Source organism: Arctopsyche grandis, chromosome 1 (assembly GCF_051622035.1).
Source record: "Arctopsyche grandis isolate Sample6627 chromosome 1, ASM5162203v2, whole genome shotgun sequence".
Classification (NCBI taxonomy): Eukaryota; Metazoa; Arthropoda; class Insecta; order Trichoptera; family Hydropsychidae; genus Arctopsyche; species Arctopsyche grandis.
Genome location: NC_135355.1, coordinates 35130352 through 35153730, shown reverse-complemented (window position 1 = coordinate 35153730; position 23379 = coordinate 35130352). Strand labels below are relative to the sequence as shown.

General features: G+C 34.3%; 2 protein-coding genes across 2 annotated transcripts in view; one reads left to right on the top strand and one right to left on the bottom strand.

Annotated features, from left to right (window-relative positions):
• The window catches only part of LOC143917774 (uncharacterized), a 44589-nt gene extending 35135 nt beyond the window's left edge, over positions 1 to 9454 (top strand). The window contains exons 5-7 of the mRNA XM_077439359.1: positions 107 to 335; positions 2050 to 2152; positions 9214 to 9454. Of these exons, the coding sequence (XP_077295485.1) occupies positions 107 to 335; positions 2050 to 2152; positions 9214 to 9454 (573 nt within the window). The remainder of the gene's footprint in view (positions 1 to 106; positions 336 to 2049; positions 2153 to 9213) is intronic.
• LOC143916237 (methyltransferase-like protein 25B) overlaps positions 1 to 23379 on the bottom strand; it is a 588188-nt gene that overhangs the window by 12961 nt on the left and 551848 nt on the right. The gene's annotated exons all lie outside the window — the stretch shown is intronic.

Sequence of the window (23379 nt, the reverse complement as noted above, 5' to 3'; positions counted from 1 at the left end):
GTTTTGGCGACAAATTCGATCGATTTCCTCCCCGTTCAATTCTAATTGACCCACTAATCACCCGAATACAAAATTGCTTTAATTCTATTATACACTTTTGATACAGGTGCCTGGGTTTATGGTGTCGTCGATAGTGACGTCTCCCGACGGTATGGAATCGTCTAGTTCGACCTTGGAATTGGAGACTGAACTCTTGGGGTCTTCCTCTTCCGTTTCCAAGCTGAGGCTGAGATGTGAAGCGTCACTATTTGACGTCTACAGATCTACCAGCAACACGATCGAGATCAAGGAAGATAGGCCGCAACTTGCATCCGTCATGGGACATAGTATTTCAGGTAATATCTAATATGAGATGCTTCAAATTCAAAATCTTGCCCGTTTTATTAAATAAGCCGGAAACAATTAGACGGTTAGAAACTTGAAAGTTAACACTATAGAAAATATTGAAATGACAATGAGTGAGCCACGTATCTAAAAAAATGAACGAATGGTAGACAATTGAAGTGCTGGAATGGTACCCGAAGTAAAAGGAAAAAACATAGAATGTAAAAGGTAAAGAATGTATATAGAGTGAAAAAAGAAAAATTATAGGCGTTTAAACAATTAAAATCTGACATAGCGAGATGGTGGCGAAAAGGGATATAAAGTAAGAAGAGGCTAGTAACGATCAATGTGGACAATAGATGTTACCGAGAAATATGATGGAGTATTTTCAAACGTGTCTATTTCGATTATTTTTCACCATCGTAATGGCGGACGTCATTTCCACATATTTTGATGACTAAACCAAGCAAAATGGCAAAGTTTGAAAACGATCGGATAAGAACCCAAATTTCTTCTGACTAGAAATCCTGAGTGAATGTAAGAAGAGGTTAGTAAAAAGGAAGGCCGCAAGGAAAATTAATTTATATTTCAAAAAGCACAAATTTACTGACTATAAACATACATACTCATAAAAGTATGGAACGCTGTATGATTAACATAATGGGAAGAAATAGGAAATGGAATTCGTGGTTGAGGAGTATGACAAGCGACGTGGATATAGTAGAGAAAGTGAAAAGATTAAAATTGAAATGGGTGGGTCACGTAGCTAAAAGAATCGACGAAAGGCGAACAATCGAAGTGCTGGAATGGTACCCGAGAGAATGTTAAAGGGTTATAGAAGATGGGTGGACGAAATACGAAAAATATGTGGAATGAGATAGATGAGAGTTACCCAAAACAGAGATGAAAGCATATTGCAGAGGTTTTAATTTAGCAGTGGATGATGAGTGTACATACATATGTACGTAGAAAAGCTGATTTTGAACTACTTCTGCTTTTCAGTCATTTTAATAAGCAAATGTCTCCGAGATGACGACAGAGGAATGCCATCATTAAAAAATTCATCACAATCAACTATCAGATTGACGTGATGACAGCTAGCTTATTTTAATGATTTTCTCACTACCCGCTCGCAACTTCAGGCGTTAAATACTTGAAGTTATAACAGTTAGTTTTAATCATAGAGATGATGTAACTCAGATTAGATCTGCTAGTCATCAAACATTCCTCAATACATCATTTATCATTTTATTAACAATAACCTCTGAGCAGTTTTGAAACTTCTGAATAGGAATTCTGAAACTGTGGATTGATATGGTTCCAAAACTATAAAGCAAAAGTGCATAAAACTGTACAAAACTATATAAGTTGTTGGGTCATGTCCCGTTTTGAAGGCATTGACTTATTTATCGGGGTGCGATTTCTTTCAGTGGGGCTATTTTAGGGTGAAAATGTATGATCATGGTCTTCAAACTAGGCGTAAAAAAGGAACATTCGAGCAGAAATTTGAAAGTGATTAGCTTACTTGATTAATATCTACATTTAAAAAAATGACTTTGTGACACAGTGCTATACTACGTGGTTTATATGGGTACTATTTTATAAAAGTGTTCGTTTTCAACATACAAATCTGATGATTTTTTTCTGCCTCACCCTGTATTTATCCTAAAAAAACAATTAAAAATAAATTTATACATGTGTATCTAATTTGATTTTATTTTACAGGATTCGCAAATCGCAGTCCAATGTTGCACATATTCAATCTGGTTGTGACGGCGACTTTTTCACAGTTTTTCTTAGCAAAACTAATGATATCAACTGAGAGATAGTTAGTTTAGACATTGCTGAAACAATAATTGAAATTAATTAATAAAATTCAGCTTTTTACCCGTAATGAAGTGAAATACATAAATAAATGTTATATAAAGAAAAACAGCAAAAGAATTAACCGAATGTATTCGTCTGGAAATTGTATACTTAGAATGTTAATCAAAATTATAATTTATGTAAATATATGATTGAACGTAACACATAGATTAAATAACCTAGTATATACTAGCTCAGATATATATGGTTTGTGATATAATTAGTAAACAATGAGTCAGTTTGTTTTAATTTCATATATAATATAAATAAATTAACAACTCTTAAATGAAATATATTGACGTGATTTAGTGAATAAGTATCGAATATTTATTTTTATTGTTTTTTGCAAAATATTCATACATACTAAAGTTTAATTTCCAATAAATGTTCATGAACGTTCCGAAACATGTTTAGAATTATATTCATAAATAGAATATTTGTATTTATATACATATTAAAAAAGTACTTAAAAATAAGCATATATTGTGCAATAATCTACGAATTTAATAAAATATATTATTTATTTATATTCGAATTAAAAATATATACATATATATTGTACATATAAAAACATTGTGTTATAATTTTTGTCAATAAAATGAATCGTATGATTTTAGGATTTTTTATTTGAATTTCAAACGAACCTTAACACCATTTTCAATTCTGAAAATTTTTGTATATAAATAGATATATTCCACAAGGTTGTAAAATTTCGATGATTTCAATGAATTGTTCTGGTTTATTATTTTTCATATTATGTTTACATTTTGATTAAAAAATACTTCTTTTGTACTATTGGTAATTGTAAATGTACAGGGATATAGTGTATAAGTTGAATGGATTGTTTAATTAAAAAAAAATGAATATATTATTTAATATACCTACATATATTATACAATTAACAATTTTATAACGTGTTTGAAAATAAATGCTATATAATAACTGTGAAAGTTGGACTCATACAAAACGTCGATGTTTCGTTGTAACACATTTAATGGAAATCGTGATAAGACTTATAAAAGAAGCATATTTACTAATGCAAATTAATTCAATTTTTATTTCAATTTAAACATATATGAATACTTATATTGTGTTATTTTTTAAAAGACTGGCAACAATTATATTTATTCGAATGTTGTATTGTGTATATGAAGGCATTTGATTACCGTCCCAATCGTACGTTTATGTATACATTTACACGAATCTATGTATGTATGTAAGTATACATGTATACATATACGTATATGAGAATTCTAAAATGCCATTCCCAGGTATTTCAGCAACTGTCATTTACATCGGTAGCTGAAGCGAAACTTCTAAGCTACTTACGCTGACATCTGTAAATTTGAGTTTGCAAACTTTGTTGCCGCTTGTACAACTGACTACATTGTAAAAGGGTTAAAATGTGACTAAATAATAAATAAATAAATAAAAATAACAGACATACATACATAAAGTTGGTGAGCTCTCAAACGATATGTAAAACCGATAGGCTATATATAAAGTATAGCGAGAAATAAATAGTATTTACATACATGATTGTAATATATGAATATATATATAAATATATATATTTAACGTTGCATGTAACTGAATGAAAAAGAAATACATGGATCCTAATAAACATTGTTATTTCAATGGTTCCTATTCCCCCTATTTCCTTCGTGCAAACTTCACTTAATTCGGTGGTTAGACGATGCAAATAAAGTGCATCGTCTGCACCGGTTCGCTTAATAAACTCAGTACACTATAATCATAGCGCGAATTTGAAATTCAAATTTTGAGTTTAAAGTGCATACCCAACGTCAAATGGCAATTTATAAAACGCACTCTGGTATATTGCCGCTTGGAGGCTTAAAGGTAAAGTAAATTTGAAAAATTTTATTACTCAATATATTCTAAAGTGTGTTTTACGATGTTCGTTGAGTTTCGAGCACTTTAAGTTTTAAAATAGTGCAATTTAATATTGCGGAAAATTTGCAGTATCGTGTGCCGAATATTATGAGCGTCATGTTCAAAGGAATTTAATAATCATCATCATCATCATCATTTACAGCCATTCGCCATCCACTGCTGGATGAAGGCCTCTCCAACACGCTTCCACTCGTCTCTGTTTTGCGCAACACTCATCCATCTCATTCCGCACATTTTCCTAATTTCGTTCACCCATCTTCCTTGCGGTCTTCCTTTTACTCTTTTGCCTTCTCTCGGGTACCATTCAAGCACTTCTTTTGTCCACCTTTCGTCCATCCTCCTAGCTACGTGACCCGCCCATTGCCATTTCAATCTCTTCACTCTATCCACTATGTCCACTACCCTTGTCATATTTCTCACCCACGTGTTCCGCTTCCTGTCTTTCCTCGTTATACCAAGCATACAGCGTTCCATACTTCTTTGAGTGCATTGGATTTTATTTTGCATCTTGGCGTTCAGTGTCCAAGTTTCACATCCATACGTCATCACTGGCAAAACGCATTGATCAAAGATCCTTTTCTTCAGGCAGAGTGGCATTTTTGATTTAAAAACAGCATTCATCCGTCCAAATGCACTCCACCCTAATTTCATACGTCTCTTTATCTCTTCATTTTTACTACCAGACATGTCAATTATTTGACCTAAATATAAATAATTATTTACTACTTCTACTGGTTTATCATCTAAGGGGATGCTATCAGGCATGCAATAACTATTGAACATTAGTTTAGTCTTATCTACGTTAATTTTTAATCCTACTTTTCTACTTTCCCTGTCCAGCTGTGTTAGTCTGATAAGTAGGTCAGCTGAATCACGAGCTACTAAAACTATATCGTCTGCGAACCGAAGGTGACTCAAAAAGCGACCATTGATGCTTACTCCGGCTGTATCCCAATCCAATTTCCTGAAAACTCCCTCAAGCACCGCATTGAATAACTTGGGCGAGATTGTATCTCCTTGTCTTACTCCTTTTCCTATGCTAAATCTATCTGTACCTGAAAAAATTTTAACCGAAGCTGTGGCATTCTTATATATTGCAGCTAACAGTCCCACATAGGGTTCCGGCACTCCCTGTGTTTTTAGAGCGTTAAGTACTGCATTATGACTAACTGTATCGAAGGCTTTCTCATAATCGACGAAACCTAGGCACAATGGCCGTTGATATTCGTTGGCGCGCTCGATTAGTTCGCCAACTACTTGGAGGTGGTCCATTGTGCTGAAATTTGCCCTAAACCCTGCCTGCTCTATAGGTTGGTTCTCGTCGAGGATATTCTTCAGCCTTTCTGTAATAACCTTCGTGAAGAGCTTGTAGACCGCTGAAAGTAGACTAATGGGTCGGTAGTTCTTGATATCGCTTTTGTCGCCTTTTTTGTGTATTAAAATGATAGTTGCGTTATTCCATCCTTCTGGTATAACTTGGTTCTGGATGCATTTGCTGAAAAGCCTAGCTAAGATATTAATTAGGGGGGGGCCGCCACATTTTAGTAAGTCAATGGGAATATTATCTTCCCCTGGGGTTTTACCGTTCTTTGCAGTTTTTAGCGCGGCCTCTACTTCGCTAGGCAATACTGCAGGAACCCTTTGGCCGTGTGTCGATTCCAGAGCGGGGAATTGGCCGTTGTCGTTCTCGTATAGTTTTGCATAGAACGTGTAAACTCTGTCTATGATTTCTTCTCTATTCCTAATTATTACTCCGCTCTCTGATCTGATTGCGATCATTTGGTTTTTGCCTAAGAAAAGATCCTGTTTGCACTTTTTCAGGCTACGGTTATTCTTAATGGTATTTTCTATTAGCTTGCTGTTAAAATCCCTGACATCCCTGACTATTCTCTTTTTAATTTCCTTATTTACTAGATTGTATTCTTGCTTATTATTATCCCTATCTAAATTCCTTTTATGCTTAATTAGGTTTTTTGTTTCCGCTGAAATTTTGCTTAATTTAATCTGTTTCCTGAATCCACCTAATTTCTTACCTGTTGAGGTTAGAACCGAACTAATTACAGTGTTCAATTCCTCGATGTCTGCTTCTGGGTTTAATTTCCCGTATCGATTTCCAAGTTCGAGTTCGAATTCCTTTTTCCTAGACCTTAGTTGAGCGAAATCTGGAGAGTTACTGCATCCTTTTATTAATTTCCTACGTTCGCAATTTATATTAATGGCCATCTTGGCACGGACTAATCTGTGATCGCTACCTATATCTACTTTACTTAAAACACTAACGTCTTTAACGGAGTGCAGGGCATTTGTTAGGATGAAATCGATCTCGTTTCTGTCTCCTTTAGGACTCTCCCAAGTCCACTTATTGTTGGTGTTTTTCCTGAAAAATGAATTAGTGATAAAGAGCCTGTTGTGTTCTGCGAATTCTATGAGGCGATCGCCTCTGTCGTTTCTTTGGCCGGTACCAAAATTGCCTACTGCTCTTTCAGTATTTGCTTTTTGTCCTATTTTTGCGTTAAAGTCGCCCATGATTATTTTAAAGTGGTGACGGCTATTATCGTATGCGTCCTGTATTTTTTCGTAGAAGTCTTCTATTTCCTCGTCTGGGTGGCTAGATGTGGGGGCGTACACTTGGAAGATTTGACAAGTGTACCTGCTCGAGATTCTTAATACTATATAGCATATACGTTCCGATATGTCGCTTATTTCTATAATATTTCTTTCTATTCTCTTATTGATAAGAAACCCTACTCCTCCTATTCTACCATTTGGTAGCCCTCTCCAGTAGAGACAGTTACCACTTTTTAGGATTATTTGGTTTTGCTGTTTTCGTCTTACTTCACTAAGTCCTATTATATCCCATTTGATATTTTCTAATTCATTCTCTAATGCAAGCACACTTCCTTCACTCGATAACGTTCTTACATTGTACGTGGCTAAATACAGGTTTCTATTAGCTAAGCTATCATCCATCGTCACTCTTACCTTGTTGGAGGTTTGGATATTATTTTTCTCGCATTTATCCAAGATGTGTTGAGAAAAAGGCGGTACTTGAGAGAGATTTCCATTCAAGGAGTGAGTTCTTACCGCCATAGACTCTTCTCTGTGGTCAGCTTTGACAGATAGTCATCCTAGGTATCACTTGGATCACTTATGAGTTATTACATGCCATTTAACAGGGTTACTTTGTAAGTGAAAGTAGTTAGTTATGATAATAATAGATTAGCAATTGTTATACTACTTTTTTACAGATCTTTATCGTGAGACGCCTCTTTGGAGACAACGGATTTATATATGTGAGTGCGGTTTGCAATTTAATATTTTAATAATAAATTTAGTAAAGAATATAAAATTACACGAATTACTTTAATATAAATTAAATATGAAAAAGAACTATTAGACAATTGGGAAACACCGTTTCTGTTTGCTATTATTCTATTAAGTAAAGTTCGTTAAAAATTTTTGTCTGAAAGCAATTATGTGGAAGATTTATTGCTTCTGTGGGACCGAATTTTGACTGGCGAGCAGGGACCCTTATTTTTTTTTGTATTCAGGTAGGGAGATGTATCTCGTTCGTATACGCTTTTGTAACTGACACAAAATTAACACAAAATTTTTCGCAATCACTGATATTAAAAACGCTGTTAACGGCCGATCGTCTGTTTATTTTTACACTTAAATTATACTAGGATGCAATTAGTAAAATAAGTGATTAGATGGTTAAATTTTTAGATTAAATTTCGTGCAATAGCCGGGTTTAAGCGAGTAATAGCGGGAAGAACGCAGAAGCACGTCTTCCCCGCATGACACGAAAGACCGAACTCCAATTTAATAATAAAGTCCTTTAAGTACTTCCTACATATATATAATAATATACAGAATTACAACTGAAAGAATGTTTCATTTGAGATGCTGAAGAATGCAACTGCATTTTTCATCTAACAAAGAATTTAAATGTTCTGGATAGTCAAGAGACATTGTCTACTTTAATTACATACATATTATTATAGTGGAATTTATTTTAAATAAAATTTTGATATACAAATACATACATAGATATCACTTGATTATCCACTTACGCTGAAACTATTATTTATTTATTTGGAAAATTTACAGTTTATTGAGTTACATAGATTGATAGTAAAAAAATTATGTTAAGTAAACCATTAATAATTTTCACATATAGGTAAAAAAAAGAAAAGCACAAATATTTAAAATGAGAAACAAAAATGATAATAGAGTAAGATAGTTAGAGAAAACAAAAAGAAAAAAATAGAAATAACAGTATAATAAAAATATCCAAATAATAATGTGATAAAAATTATGAAATAATAAAAATAATATAACATATAACAAAAAACGAAAAGACAAAATAAATAAATTATTAATTCCTTATTCATATTTTTGCGTAAGGGTGGGTGGAGGATCCAAATAAAAGGCCAAATTCGCTTCACAGCATCTATTGGTGATTAAGGAGATACACGCACAGCTAGTGCTCCGTCCAGAATGCCTTGATATCGCCTAAGTACCGGCTTATAAAGGGCAGGTCACTCACTGCATCTTCGACTTCCGGTTACTTTCCTATTGTTTATGAACGTACCCGAATATGCATTCCCATGGTCCAAACCTCTCAGTCCCACGCTATCGCGCTGTCAGTTCTGAGAACTCCACGGGAAAGTGACCGAGTGCCGCTACCGCGGCTAAGTGCATTCAGGGGTCTCTCATTGTTAGCCGACTTGCACTTAAGCCTGGAGATAATCCTCGAAACCAATTATGTCGCCGTGGCGGTTCCTACGTTACAATATTTAAAAATTCAATTAAACTATAATTCATATTTAAATATTCCATTAAACGTATTAAGGTCCGTTTACATATATTATCCAGAACTGTACGTCAACGACTCAGCAAAACACTGCACGGAAAAGACTAGATTTGATCATACTGTACAGCACCACTCGTTCTCGGTACGTTCATGCTCGTTTTGCACGAGTGCAAGGCAACATCGGCTTACATGTACATATGTAATATTACAAAGCGCGACAATACGGCGCAATATTGCTTGCATCGTACTTACATACTTATTTTTTTATTTATTTATCCATTATACATTAGCCCCGACCATCGGTGCCATTACAGCTTGCCCAAGGTGACACCTATGATCAAAATTTTGCTAGAAAAATCTAAAAGTTCTAACAGGAGACGGTCGGTATGTGTTTTAGTAACCAAAGTATCTCGCCAGCAGCTTATTTGGCCGGGAATAGAACCCACGACCTCTCTACTAATAGATCCACCAGTGCACTACACTATGGCATATATACGGCTATTCCTCTTTGTTACAAAATTGAATTGTTAATTAAAAACAGAAACATACAGTATTATAATATGTTTTCAAAACGATGAAGAGTTTCTATATATTTATTTCTTTATTTATTTATCCAGAATATATTAGCCCCGGCCATAGGTGCCACACAACAGGTGACACCTTTAATCAAAATTTACATTACACATAATGATAAAGTACCAAATACTAACATTACACATAATGATTATATACAAAATATGAGTTGTAAACACGTTGTGACAACCCTTACCACTGAACTCTTCCACTGCGGAAGCCGCTATAGCAGCTCCATCACATGTAGATGTTCCTCTTCCCAATTCATCAAGCAAAACTAAAGATTTGACTGCAGTGTGCCTCAGTATTGCTGCTGCGTCATTCAATTCAACCAGGAAGGTCGACTGTTTCGACATTACATCATCATCATCATCGCCCAGTCTTGCAAATATTCCATTCCATCATTGATGCAAATTAACGAATTCGAAACACTTAAGATTTTATTCAATCTATTGAACAAAGCTTTCAATATCACTCATTTTACGTAAAATTTAGTACGAATAACTAGATACTAGTGCTTTTCCCGGCCGGTTGGTAACGTGGTTACCGACGGACACATTTCCTTGACTACACAATGGCGCTTCAAACTTTCATGTCGTTAAAATCGTAATTACGACCATTATTATTAAGATATTTTTTCCCGTTTTTTTTCACAGTAAGCTTCCCGGACATACATACAACAAATCCTGAAAATTCCATCATAATCGGTTGAGCCTATACGAGACAGACAGACATATATTCAGTTTTATATATATATATATATATATATATATATATATATATATATATATATATATATATATATATATATATATATATATATATATATATATATATGTATAGATATGTATTTGTTTTCATCCATTGATGACTTTTTAAATTTAGAACCTACTTACTAACATAAGCCTTACATTCCCTGAAACAGAAAAAATTGAACTCATTCCACTGTCAATTTTAAACACGAGTATCATTTCCGTCTCATTTTGCACCTATGTATGTATGTAGATTCACATAAATCACACCTCCCTTAAATAATAGGATTTACCAAAGCAGTTTCGAAGCGGACGGTCTTGGTTCACTTTTGCCAACGGAATCGACAAACGCTCCATTGTGCCCATCACTTCAAAAGACAAACCAGGAACGTCTCTGGAATCTGGCGAAAGCTTCCAGCTCTTAAGCTGGCGAAATTCATCAACCGTATGAATGGGACGAGCGGATTGGCGCGTCTGTCCATCCGTCTGTCCGTCTTTGGAGCGGGTATTTGCATTCCGTGGAGCTTTTGTCGCTATAAGCGAAACACCTCGTTGTAATGGCGACGCAGCTAAATCTCCGCCCCTTGAACGGCGACGATGTCTTCAAAACGTGGGTACTTTTCAGGTAAAACGTGCACACATACATCAGCTTAATGGCGCTGAAATTTTAGCAAACGTACACGTAACGGATGATATTCCATTGTGTTAATTTAATAGTCACATTTGCATAAACATACATATGTACATAGATTCAAGTTTTAATTCATATGAAACTCAGTACAAGATTTATATATTATTTCGTATGCAAGCATATACGATGAATTTGAACAACATACTGTTGCGTAGGGGTGGGTGGAGGATCCAATTAAAAGGCCAAAGTTGTGTCACAGCATTTATTGGTGATTCAGGAGATACACACACTGCCAATGCTCCGTCCAGAATGTCTTGATATGGTCTAAGTACCTCCTTATAAAAGACAGGTCGCTCAGGGAATCTTCGACGTCCGGTTACTTCCCTATTGTTTAGGCATGTACCCGGATATGTATTTCCACGACACTCAGTCCCACAATATCGCTGTCACTTGAGAAGTGACCGGGTGCCGTTACTAAGCCAATTTGGTGGTCATTGTTTAGCCTACTTGCACTTAGCCTAGAGATAATCCTCGAAAACCAATTATAACGGTGGCTCCTTTTAGCATACGCTACAATACTACATATACCACTCTTCCAATCTCATTAATATTTTACTGACATACGGAGTTAGCTGTCATTAAAGTAAGCACATATCTCTGAAACTACACTGGAAGAATTTAATCATTCAAGAAATCATAAAAGTTTCATCAGAATCGTCTGTCAGATCGACAAGATTTTTATTTAATTATTAAGTTTAAGTTTGGACCATTGTGGTCTTACAGGAGTCACTAATGCACCACAATGGTCGAAAAAATACAGAGAGGTGACAAAAATAAAAATATATGCATATGTACACAGACAGAAAATACACTTATACATAATCTGGCTACCAAGGGGTTGCAGCGCGTCAGAGATGTTTGTGGAAGGGGACGTGTCCCGTTTTGACGCCATTCTCAGAATGAGCGCGGCCTCTCTACGTCATCATGTATTTGTATAATCAAACGGTTGTCTTGCTGCCGCGTCTTCTCATTTTTGCTCACATCTGTATGTTTGGTGGATGGACCTCCGTCACCGACCGCCATAAATTTACTTTATTATTATTATTATTAATTATTAATTATTATTTTTTATTTTTATTTTTTTTAGTATCAATTATTTATTATTATTATCGTTATATTATATTTATTTATTTTATCATTCATTTGTATTATCTCTGTATTGTTTATATGGACGATGGGGATGGCACTATTCCCCCTATCGTCTGGAATAAAAAGTTAATATTATTGTTATATGGCCCTGAAAATATGCTTGATGTTCCCATTTACTACTATATATAGGTACATATTTCATCGTAAAATTATTTATTTTTTAGATATTTCGTAGATTCAAGATTGTGATGATAAATATATGTAATTATAATAAATTATCTTTGGAATCACAATCTGATTGATTCAGTAAAGCTAAATGAATAAATACGCAATTTAACTTTACCGAAACCGTTCAATAAGTAATGTTTTATTCATTTTGTCTAGTAATTGGTAATTTTATCTGATCTTTACGAAGTTAAATTTATGAAAACATTGGCCATATAAAATAGATCATATTAAATAACTCATATAAAAAATAGCTCTCTATTAAGCAAAACTACTTTATATTTATCCATACATACTTTACCAACAACAACTATGTATGTACATAAATGCATGCATATGTAATTGACAATTCCATTTAGATTTTAAATTTAAAATTCATTGTTTTCTATTAATATTAATCAAGAGAATCATCTAAGCAGCCACCAATATGTAAGTAGGTATATAATATATTTTTACTTTATACATATGTACGTAGTAACAATAGATGAAGTTTTGTGATCATGCGAAAATTCCAACTCGAGTTTTGACTGATTCGAACTCAGAATCGATTACTGATCACGTTTTCATGATCTATAAAAAATGTGTATATGTGTGTGTGTGTGTCTGTGTATTTTAGGGATTTTTTTTATTTAAATTTAAGCCTATCTTCAGACCTACATATGTACATACATATGAATACGATTTGCAGACTTCAGTTCGAAACTGTGACACTCATTATATCTGAAAAACCCTCGCTTATCGTAAAACATATGTACATTGCGATATATGTATGTATGTACATATGTACATGCACACAACCTTTTTTTTCTTTTTTGAAGATATATTCAAAGCGAACATCGTTAGGCGATTTGGAACGAAACACTCGAACGGCAAACACATTAATCGACGCGTTCGCCCGCTTATCGAAATAAATCCGCAGGGGGTTGAAAAGGGCGGGGAGGAGAGACGTGAGCGTGTTAGAGTCCTAACAACCCCCTCGCCCCCGTCCACAGTATCTGCAAATATTGTGAACGCAAACAAATTATCGGAAGAAGTGCCGTTAAGATAAGGGCAGAGCCGGCTCAAGGGGCCTCCTCGGTTTCCTGTGCGGGAGGCCTTAAGATTCCCGTACTATGATGTCGCCCAACAACCCTTAAGCCCTATCTACCCTCGACAACCACTAACTTTGAGACTTTCAACTCTTTCGCGAGGGATTGTCACGTATTCGCCACTTTCGAGATAATGCCCCTTCTGTGTAACGTACTGTGCATACGTATTGAGTACATATTTCGATTTTAATTATATTATATTATTTTCAATATAAATAAATATTCGCAATTATGCAACACTTGCTTTCAAAGAAGCTCAAAACATATTTAAAATTCATATCAAATATTAGTAATTTATTTTATTTAATTTAACTAAAGTCGTCTTCGTCCTGTAAATTTCAATTCAATTTTCAATTTTTCAATCTATAATTTTAAAAAATCTCATCCCATTTACGTATCTTATGAATCAATGCCATTGAAAAAATTTAATAGTTGTATTCTGAAAGGTTATTTTGATTGATAAAAGTGTATTGAAATGTACTTGAAATTTATATTGGAACAAATCTAAATTAATTAATGTCAGTGGTTCGGAACCGCTCTTTGTGATTATGGAATGAAAACTTGAAAAAATGTTTATCTCAACATCGCAAAAAATGCATTTTATTATTTTATCTAGAAATTCACAAGTGGTTCTATCATATTAAATATATATATATATATATATATATATATATATATATATATACATATATTTTAAATCAAATTAAAATTATGAAATTGATAAATATACAAACTATTTATTACAATACCGGTACTACTGAAACCGGTTCTACTGGTATTTGTCAAAATTTGCCCTTTGATACTACCGATAATACAAATACAGTATTGGTAGTACAAAAATATTATTGTTATGTTTAGTTTAATATTGTTTTCAACTTAGAAGAAAAGCTTGAAGCCGGAATTGATTAGTCGAAGAATCAGTTAATGTTCAACATTCTCTTAGACCTGTTATTCAAAGGAGCCGCTAAGTTTATCATATATTTAAAAAATAAAAACTGTAAATAATATGTCTTAAAAATAATATGTAATATAAAAAAAAGCCAGCAGCATAGCTCGGACGTTAAGCTTCTGCTTACCGTCAAGAAGGTGCCGGGTTCTATCCTTGAATGAAAATGAATTTTTCAGAGTATGCTGTTGGTCAGACCTGGATTTTTGACTCCAGGTTGATCAGAGTTTGCCAATTTTCTCCGATTTCAAACGGTTCCCGGAAAAAAAAATTGGCTAAAAATCCTTCCTACCTACTATGTCACCACTATTTGAAATTTGATTGATGTACAATTCATAGATGTCTCGTTAATTTGCGAGTTTTTTCAGTGTCTCGCAATTCAACGACTTATAATAAAAATGCTGCATTTGTATTTGTAATTGGCCAGGAAAGCGCATTGGGATTTACCTGTAAGGCCTTCCTGGTATATATGTAAAAATAGAATATATAAAAAAAAAGTAATAAGTTCGTTTCTAAGTGGATGTGGGGGAAGCTTGAAATTTTAGTATTCGAGGCTTGAAAAGATTAGTATTCGAGACGTTACTCCTTACAGGTGAAGCATAGGTTAATGATGGTAATATGAGTGCGCAATATAATTTTATTTTATTTTGAGTTGATAAAGAACTATGGCGATTAAATATTGGGTATATTGAGGATATACCCCGCATCGCCTTGCATTTCGCTGCCTCAATATGAGGTGCCCATCTCATTCTTTTATCGAACGTTACTCCTAAATGTTTTAATATGTATGTATGTACATACATATATTATAATATTTGTATGATACACTTATAAGCACATTCGGTGAATACTCGCGCTCAATAGGGTGTTCGCAAATCAGCCCGCATGAAAGTCGTAAATATCCCGTAATTTTCCCGCATGATATGGAAACGAAAAGCGGCATTTCTCAACGGTAACAGACTCGTCAAGTGGCAACGTTACGGTTCCGTAACGTGACGTAACATAACCCGCTAGAAATATACGACTTGCAAGATGGATGGTGCAGATGTATCTCGGGCACGAGTTATCGAGGGGCATTATCAGCGGGCGCCTTGTGGCATATTGCCCCATAAAATATAATGTCCCGAAGACTCTCGCAAAATATTATTTTTTCCGATTGCCTCTCGAAAACGAGGGGTGGGGGGGGGGGAAATAGGGAAAAAAGGAGGAAAATAACTTTCCTCTCCTTCGCATTTAAGGCACGAACGCTGATTAACAAAACAACAACGCAAATGTGAAGGCGAGTGTGCACGAAAAGGAAAACAAGCGGTCCTTATACAACGAAAATTTCACCGATTGATCTCGAGAAACGTTTTCTTTTTTTCGCTTTTCTCTCGAACGTTTTCTTTAAAATACACAACGGACGTCTGCTCGGTGCAAAAAGCACACAATACATTTCGAATAGCATGGTCGTCCATTAAATAAATATTTACATGCATATATTTATCTATTTTTTATTTTTTCATTCAATCAATCAATGTACACTCGTCATTACAGATCACTTCAATGCGACGAGTGTACTATACATATCAATAAATCTATATATAATAATAATAATAATAGCTTTTATTCCAGACGATGAGGAGAATAGTGCAATCCCCAACGCCCATATAAATAATATATAGATAATAAAAAAAAAGTATTGAAAAATAGTAAACAAAAAATAAATACATAAGTAAATATATAAATATTACTGATAATAAATAATAATAATAATTATAATAATAAATAAATAATAATAAATAATAATAATAATAAGTCTAATAATAATAATAATTTAATGTATATTCAAGGCGGTCGGTGTAGCAGTTCCATCCATCGAACATACAATGAAGAATGCAAATGAGAAGATGCAGCAGCAAGAAGACAATTAGCCGATAAAAATATACGAAGACGTAGAGAGGCCGCTCTCATCCTGAGAATGGCTTCAAAGTGAAGCACATGCCCTTCCACAAGCAGCGACGCGCTGCAGCTCCTAGGTAGCCCGAAAAGAGCATGGTAACAGTTGTTGTATTGTACTTTTATCTTCCTCATCGTATATATATAAAACTGAATGTCTGTTTGTTTGTCTGTCTGTCTCGTATAGGCTCCTAAACCACTCAACTTATTACAACGAAACTTTCAGGATTTGTTGTGTGCATGTCCGGGTAAGCTTACTGTCGAAACGACGAGAAAATTTTAAGCGTTATTGTGTAGTCAAGGAAATTTGTTCGTTGGTAACCACGTTACCAGTTGGTTTACGACGACACAGCGTTGAAGAGACGTTAGTTGAGCTCCAACCATCGATGATGGAATAAAACTCTTAATTGGCGAAAATTGCCGCTTATCTGCAACAGGTTGGGAAGGAAAATGAATATAAGGTATGTGAATATTCTAGATCCACTTTTGATGTAAATAAAATGAACACACAGTTGACATACAAATAAAATACAATGATTGGAATATTTTGTAAAATGTACTAGGTATAAATGTTCAATGCAAAGTTTTTATATCGCGCTTTCAAATACAATAATATTAATATTCCTCAATGGTATTAATCAATGCTTAAAAATATGATGAAGTGCTGTTAGTTTACTTTCAGTTAATGGATTTGATAGTATGTAAAAAAATATTGTATTATTTTTTTGTAGCTATTTAAACAGATAGTTTTTGAAATAGTTTTGACTTTGTTTATTATTACACAATTTAAAGAAGGACTAAGTCTGACATTCATTATAAATACGTCGCAAAATGGCAACGTTTCAAAGCAATCAGAGAGTATTGTCTGACCGATTAGAGAATCAAACCTTACATATATAAAGCCTTGTAAAAACAGACCAATTATCTACTGAATTTACTAACCGTTTATTATACATATGTATATACATATATATATATATATATATATATATATATATATATATATATATATATATATATATATATATATATATATATATATATTATTTATTTTTTTTTTTTAATTACCAGAATGATGTAAAGCTTCTGTCCAATCAAATAAAGGTATTTAAATACTCTCAGTGTCAACTACAACCAATATCATATCATCGTAAACCTTACACTATTTCTATAGAATACACGGCATTTACATTGTCTTATTAACCTGTGCTTCACCTGTATGGAATAACGCCTCGAATACTAACCTTTCCAAGCTCCAAGTAATACAAAATAAATCCCTAAAAATAATTTATAATATTCCCATATATACCAACTTGGAAAAGCTGCATGCCAAATATAATATTTCGTTTGTTACAGACATACTAACAAACTAACCAGTAGATTCTATGACAGAATCACTAATAACCATACTAACACACTTGTGAAGAATCTCGGTGATTACAACAAAATGTCTATACCCTTCAGGTATAAACACAGATTACCTAAACACAATCTGCTACAGGTTATCGACTTTAGAGCGACTTTAATTAATATTATGTGTTAGATGTATTATGAGCATTTATAAGAATTGTAAATAGGTTTGTGAGCTCTTTTTCCTATTATGCTGTACATTAACATTAGAATAATATAATAGTATGATTACTAACTGTAAAATTGTAATATATAAAATGATCAGTAGATTAGTAGCTATTAAAATAGATATAAGATGTATTGTCTACATAATTTCGTAATAATAAAAAGCATTTAAAAGTCAATAAACATTGTCTTATGATATCTAATGATTTACTGCACGTAGCATACATTTAAATATTAAATAAATATCTTCCGCTTTTAAACTGATGAGTATCCAGTTTCGTGGACCATGCCATAGCTTTGCAAGGCAAAAACTCGATTTGCATAACTTCGTATGTATGTATGCATGTATACAGAGCAAGTATACACACACCCACTCACGTGCAACCAGCACTAATTGATTCTGCGTCTTATTGGCACACAAAGCGGCATGTTCCACTCGGAAGCGCGTCTCTGGAGGCTTCGACGGGACAAAGTGAAGCCTAATTGCTTTGGAACGACAAAGCTAGTAACGAAACATGTTTTGGGAGTGCGCATCGCTCCACTAATAGATATAGAGACAGACAGACAGACAGACAAACAGGCCCGATCCTGTCAAATCCTAACCATTAAATCCTCTAATTATAATTGCATAAACAAACCAAGTTTTAAAAATATTTCCACATATGAGCCGTTATAATATTGAAATTGGCATTAGTCTACTTTTCTTTATTTACGTTTAACAATATTTAAAAAAATATAGAGTGGAAAAAGAAAAAGTTAAAGGTGCTTAAACAATTAAAATCTGACATACCTAGATGGTGGTGAAAAGGAAAAAAAGGATTGGAATATAGAAACGTGTGGACGACAAATGCGACAATGTGGACTATAGACGTCACCTTCCGAGTGATGATGCAGTATTTTCAAACGTGTCTAATACGATTATTTTTCACCATGGTAATGGTGGCCTTGATTTCCACATATATTCATGACCAATCCGAGCAAAATGGCAAAGTTTGAAAACGATCGGATGGGAACCCAAATTTCGACAGACGAAAAAATCGAAAGCGAACTAAGAAGACACTAGTAACTAGTAATAATAAATACATAAGGGTAATTTTATAAAGTGTAGTTTTGAACCATTTTTTTTCATATTATACCAGCATTATTTCAGCAGCATAGCTCGGATGTTAAGCTTCTGCTTAGTGTCGAGAAGGCGCCGGGTTCAATCCCTGAATGAAAATGAATTTTTCAGAGTATGCTGTTGGTCAGACCTGGATTTGTGACTCCAGGTTGATCGTCTCATATCAGAGTTTGCCAATTTTCTCTGATCTCATTGTTGAAACGGTTCCCGGAAAAAATAATTGGCTGAAAATCCTTCCTACCTACTATGTCACCACTATTTTAAGTTTGATTGATGTACAATAAAATTTATGTACAATTCATAGATGTCTCGTTAATTTGCGAGTTTTTTCAGTGTCTCGCAATTCAACGACTTGTAATAAAAATGCTGCATTTGTATTTGTAATTGGCCAGGAAGGCGCATTGGGATTTACCTGTAAGGCCTTCCTGGTATATATGTAAAATAAAATAAATAAATAAAAATAAAAAATATACAATTAAACAGCAGTGTGGTATAGTGGTGAGTATTGAATTATTTCGTGCTTGATGTCACGGTTTCGATTCCCACTAAGAGTCTCGTTGTTATTCAGACCTTAGTTTGTCGAGGTCGATCGTTTCTTATCAAAATTTGACAATTTTTCTGATTTTCATTGAAACGGTTCGTGTAAAATTGGCTTTTCCTTCCCAATATCCTTCCAACCTTGAGCTATTGTTATATCTCAGGTTTGGCCACATTTCTCACCATAGATGTCTCTGTGGTTGTTTATCGAATGTCAAAATTCGTATTGTTACATGAAAAATGTTATTAATCGTATTTATACGATGTTTGTTATATTTGACCATAGATGTCAGGTATTGTTTCGATATACACGTGTAATGTATTTAGATGTCTGGTTAATTATGAGTTTTCAATGTCTTGTAATAAATAAGCCATAGTGACGACCTGGAGCTAATCTGTAATGTCACTATGGCGAAATTGTAAAATAAATAAATAAATTAAATAGATGCGGATCGAACATAGCACCGAAGCATTTCTATTAATTTTTTTTTAATTTAATAAATTAATATGCCATAACCCTTGCGATGACATTTCATAGGGTACAACACTAGTATATTATATCTTCGAGCTTTATTGCACATTAGAAATTGCTGTAATACCACAATGGTAATACCGCAATTGCTGTAATACCGCATCGTTTAGAGCTTTCGAAAAGTTCATGGAATGCTTTGGGAAGCTGTGTTCCCCTGGATGCTACTACTCCACTTGATTGTATAAGCATTTATGAGTTCATTTTTATTTATTTATTATTATTTTTTTTTTAATTCTGTGAATGTGTGTGTGTGTGAGTGTGCGTTTGCTGTTTAGGTGTGTGTATGTTTTTGTGGTTTGTGTCTGTGTGTGTGTGTGTGTGTGATTGTGTGTGTGTGTGCGTGTTTATGCACGTATAAACATACATACATGTATGTTTACTTGAGGTGTGCGTGCATTCGCACGGCACATTTCGGGTATTATTTCCTAACGCATGCGCGCTTTATGTGTTCATGCGTTGTTGTTAATTTTGTACTTGGTTATGTACAGTGTGGTTTTTTTTATTATAACAGTGATTCATGAACAACCGTTTTGTTCTCCGACGAAAGGGTCTCTTAGACTGTATTCGTTGGGGGGGTGGTGGCCTCATGTTGAGGGCTTTAAGGGTCAAATTCCTTGACCTTTAAAGCGGGCTTAGAATACCACAATGGTTCAAACTTAAAATATGTAAATAAATAATCATCCAGATCACGCCAGTGACGATGGACAAACTTGCGATGATCAAGAAAATCGAATAAACAGCCAGGGTGAGCTTAAATTTAATCGTGTTGAAAATGTACATATAATATATACATAAGTCGATTTCATTATTGCATTGGACACAAGTGACGTACGTACAACAGTGAATTGAACGAAGGCGTGAATTTTAGCAGGCTTTAAATTATTGAAAGGCCTTCCATTCGCGCGGCGCGAAAGCTCGTTCCAGTTTCCGGAGCTTTCGTGAGCAGATAGTTTTGATCTCGGAAAACGGCATTTTTCGATCAAATGAATAAAACATGCATTCGACGACGCCGGCTTGCTGGAGCGATTTTAACAGGCCGAGGCTGCGAACAGCGACACTCATCAATGGACCGAAACGGGGAAAGGGAAACGGAGCGGAGCGAGAGCGAGAGGGTGCGAAATAAATTTTAACGTGTATTTATATTCAAATTGATTCAAATATCATTACGGGCGTCGGCATTTGCAATTCAAATGGCGAGTGAATTCGCGACGGATTCGCGTTTCATTTGAGCCGAGCGAGGGCGAAATATAAAGAGTTCGCACCACCGCCCACCCTTTAACCGGTTTCCGGTTTAATTACCTGACTGGCGGTGAAGGGTTTCGTCGTGTTGACGCCTCTGCACCCTTTTCCGTCTTTAACGAGCTTCTCTCCACCGCCAGACAACCCCCCTCCCCCTCTCTTCCCTCCCTCTCAGTTCCCTACTAGCATCTAGTTGATTGAGGCGACGATTTTCCGGCCGCCGGAAAATCCAGAAAATCATCGCATACGTGTTGGGTTGAGATCGTTGCGAAAGATGACGCACGTGCTCACCTGTTGATTTTTGTTTCCTTTTTATTTTATACATTTTCACTTTAACCAATCATTTCATTGTTATTCTGTACTTATTTTGTTATTTAGTACTAAACTGCGTCTCATTTATTGGGATTTACGTATATATTTTAACTATCGCTATAAATCTGCGATTATCTCTCCCATAGTAATATTGTTTACGGATTTGAATAGAAGAATAATGATGTATTTTAATAACAATAATTACTTGTCCTGATAACTTAAGAGTCAATCCACAAATATTTCATCAAAATTATGCGAAAAATGTCCTTTAAATAATTTTATAATTTTACATTACGTTACGTACATGTATGCACGTAATGTTACATACATTTCATTGCGTGCATACATGATATTATTGAAATTGTATATTATTGTATAACCAAGTTGAATTTTTTGTAATTGTATATTATTGTATAACCAAGTTGAATTTTTTACTAACCTCTTATACGTTTCACATGGTTTTCGTGTAAGCGGTCATTTTTTATATCCCTTATCTCTTATCCGATCGTTTTCATACTTTGCCATATTGCTCATTTTGGTCATCAATATAAGTTAAGGTATCATCCGCAATTACGATGGTGAAAAAATATCGTATTAGATACGTTTGAAAATACTGCATCGTATTACACGGTGACGTTTATCTGTCACATTCATCATTCACATCGGTAGTTTCATTACGCCTATAACTTTATATTTTTCACATTATATCTTATATAATTGGCATTATAGGCTCTCATTATCTCTCATATATAATTTTACTTCACTCATAGATTATATATTGACTGTTAAAATGTTTATATTAAAATGTGATTCAATTTGCTTGTTATGGCCAAATACCCCGAGCTCAACTGTCATTGTGACATTTGTAACTGACATCTCACTATTTGAATCGGTCGATATTTTTGTTGTTTTGTTTTCAACGCGTAGACATGGAGTGTTTTTGGTTAAGGTTTAGTTAAAGTAGTCAGTTTGACGTTTGTGACTGATATCTGGAATCGGTCGATCTTTTTGTTATTGTTTTCATATTAATCCTGGACGCCTAAGCACTTTTTAAACCTTTCTACGATCGCACGGTGCGTTGCAAGCGTTCGACAATCACCAGACAGACTGAACGATAGATAAACTGGATGGCAGCTTTAAACGCAATGCTCGTCTTCTCGAATGATAGATTGCACATCAGATGATTCGATAAGTTCCGAATCTTGCCTTATTAAACTCACCAGAAAGATCCAACTCAATTTTAATAATTACCATTTTAATAATTGCATATGTGCACATCGAAAGGTTACTCGTCATCTGATTTATTTCATTTTATTTTTAACATACATATTTTTACATACATATATACAAATATACCAGGAAGGCTTAACAAGTAAACCCCAAATGCGCCTTCCTGGTCCACATAATTATTACATAGATACATGTAAATCTAAACAATATCTGACATCTATGGTCGGATATTACAAACATCGTATTAATACGATAAATAACGATGAATAACTTTAATGTAACAATACGAATTTTATATTCGATAAACAACCACAGAGACATCAATGGTGAGCAATATGGCGAAACCTAAGATATAACAATAACTAAAGGTTCGCAACAGAAAATTGGGAAGGAAATGCCAATTTTACAGGAATCGTTTCAATTAAAATCAGACAAATTGGCAAATTCTGATAAGAAACGATCGACCTTGACAAACCAATGTCTGGCCAATAGCGGGAATCGAACTCGTAGCATCAAGTACGAGATAATTCAACATTCACCACTAGACCACGCTACTGATGTGCAATCTATCATTCGAGAAGACGAGAATTGCGTTTAAAGCTGCCATCC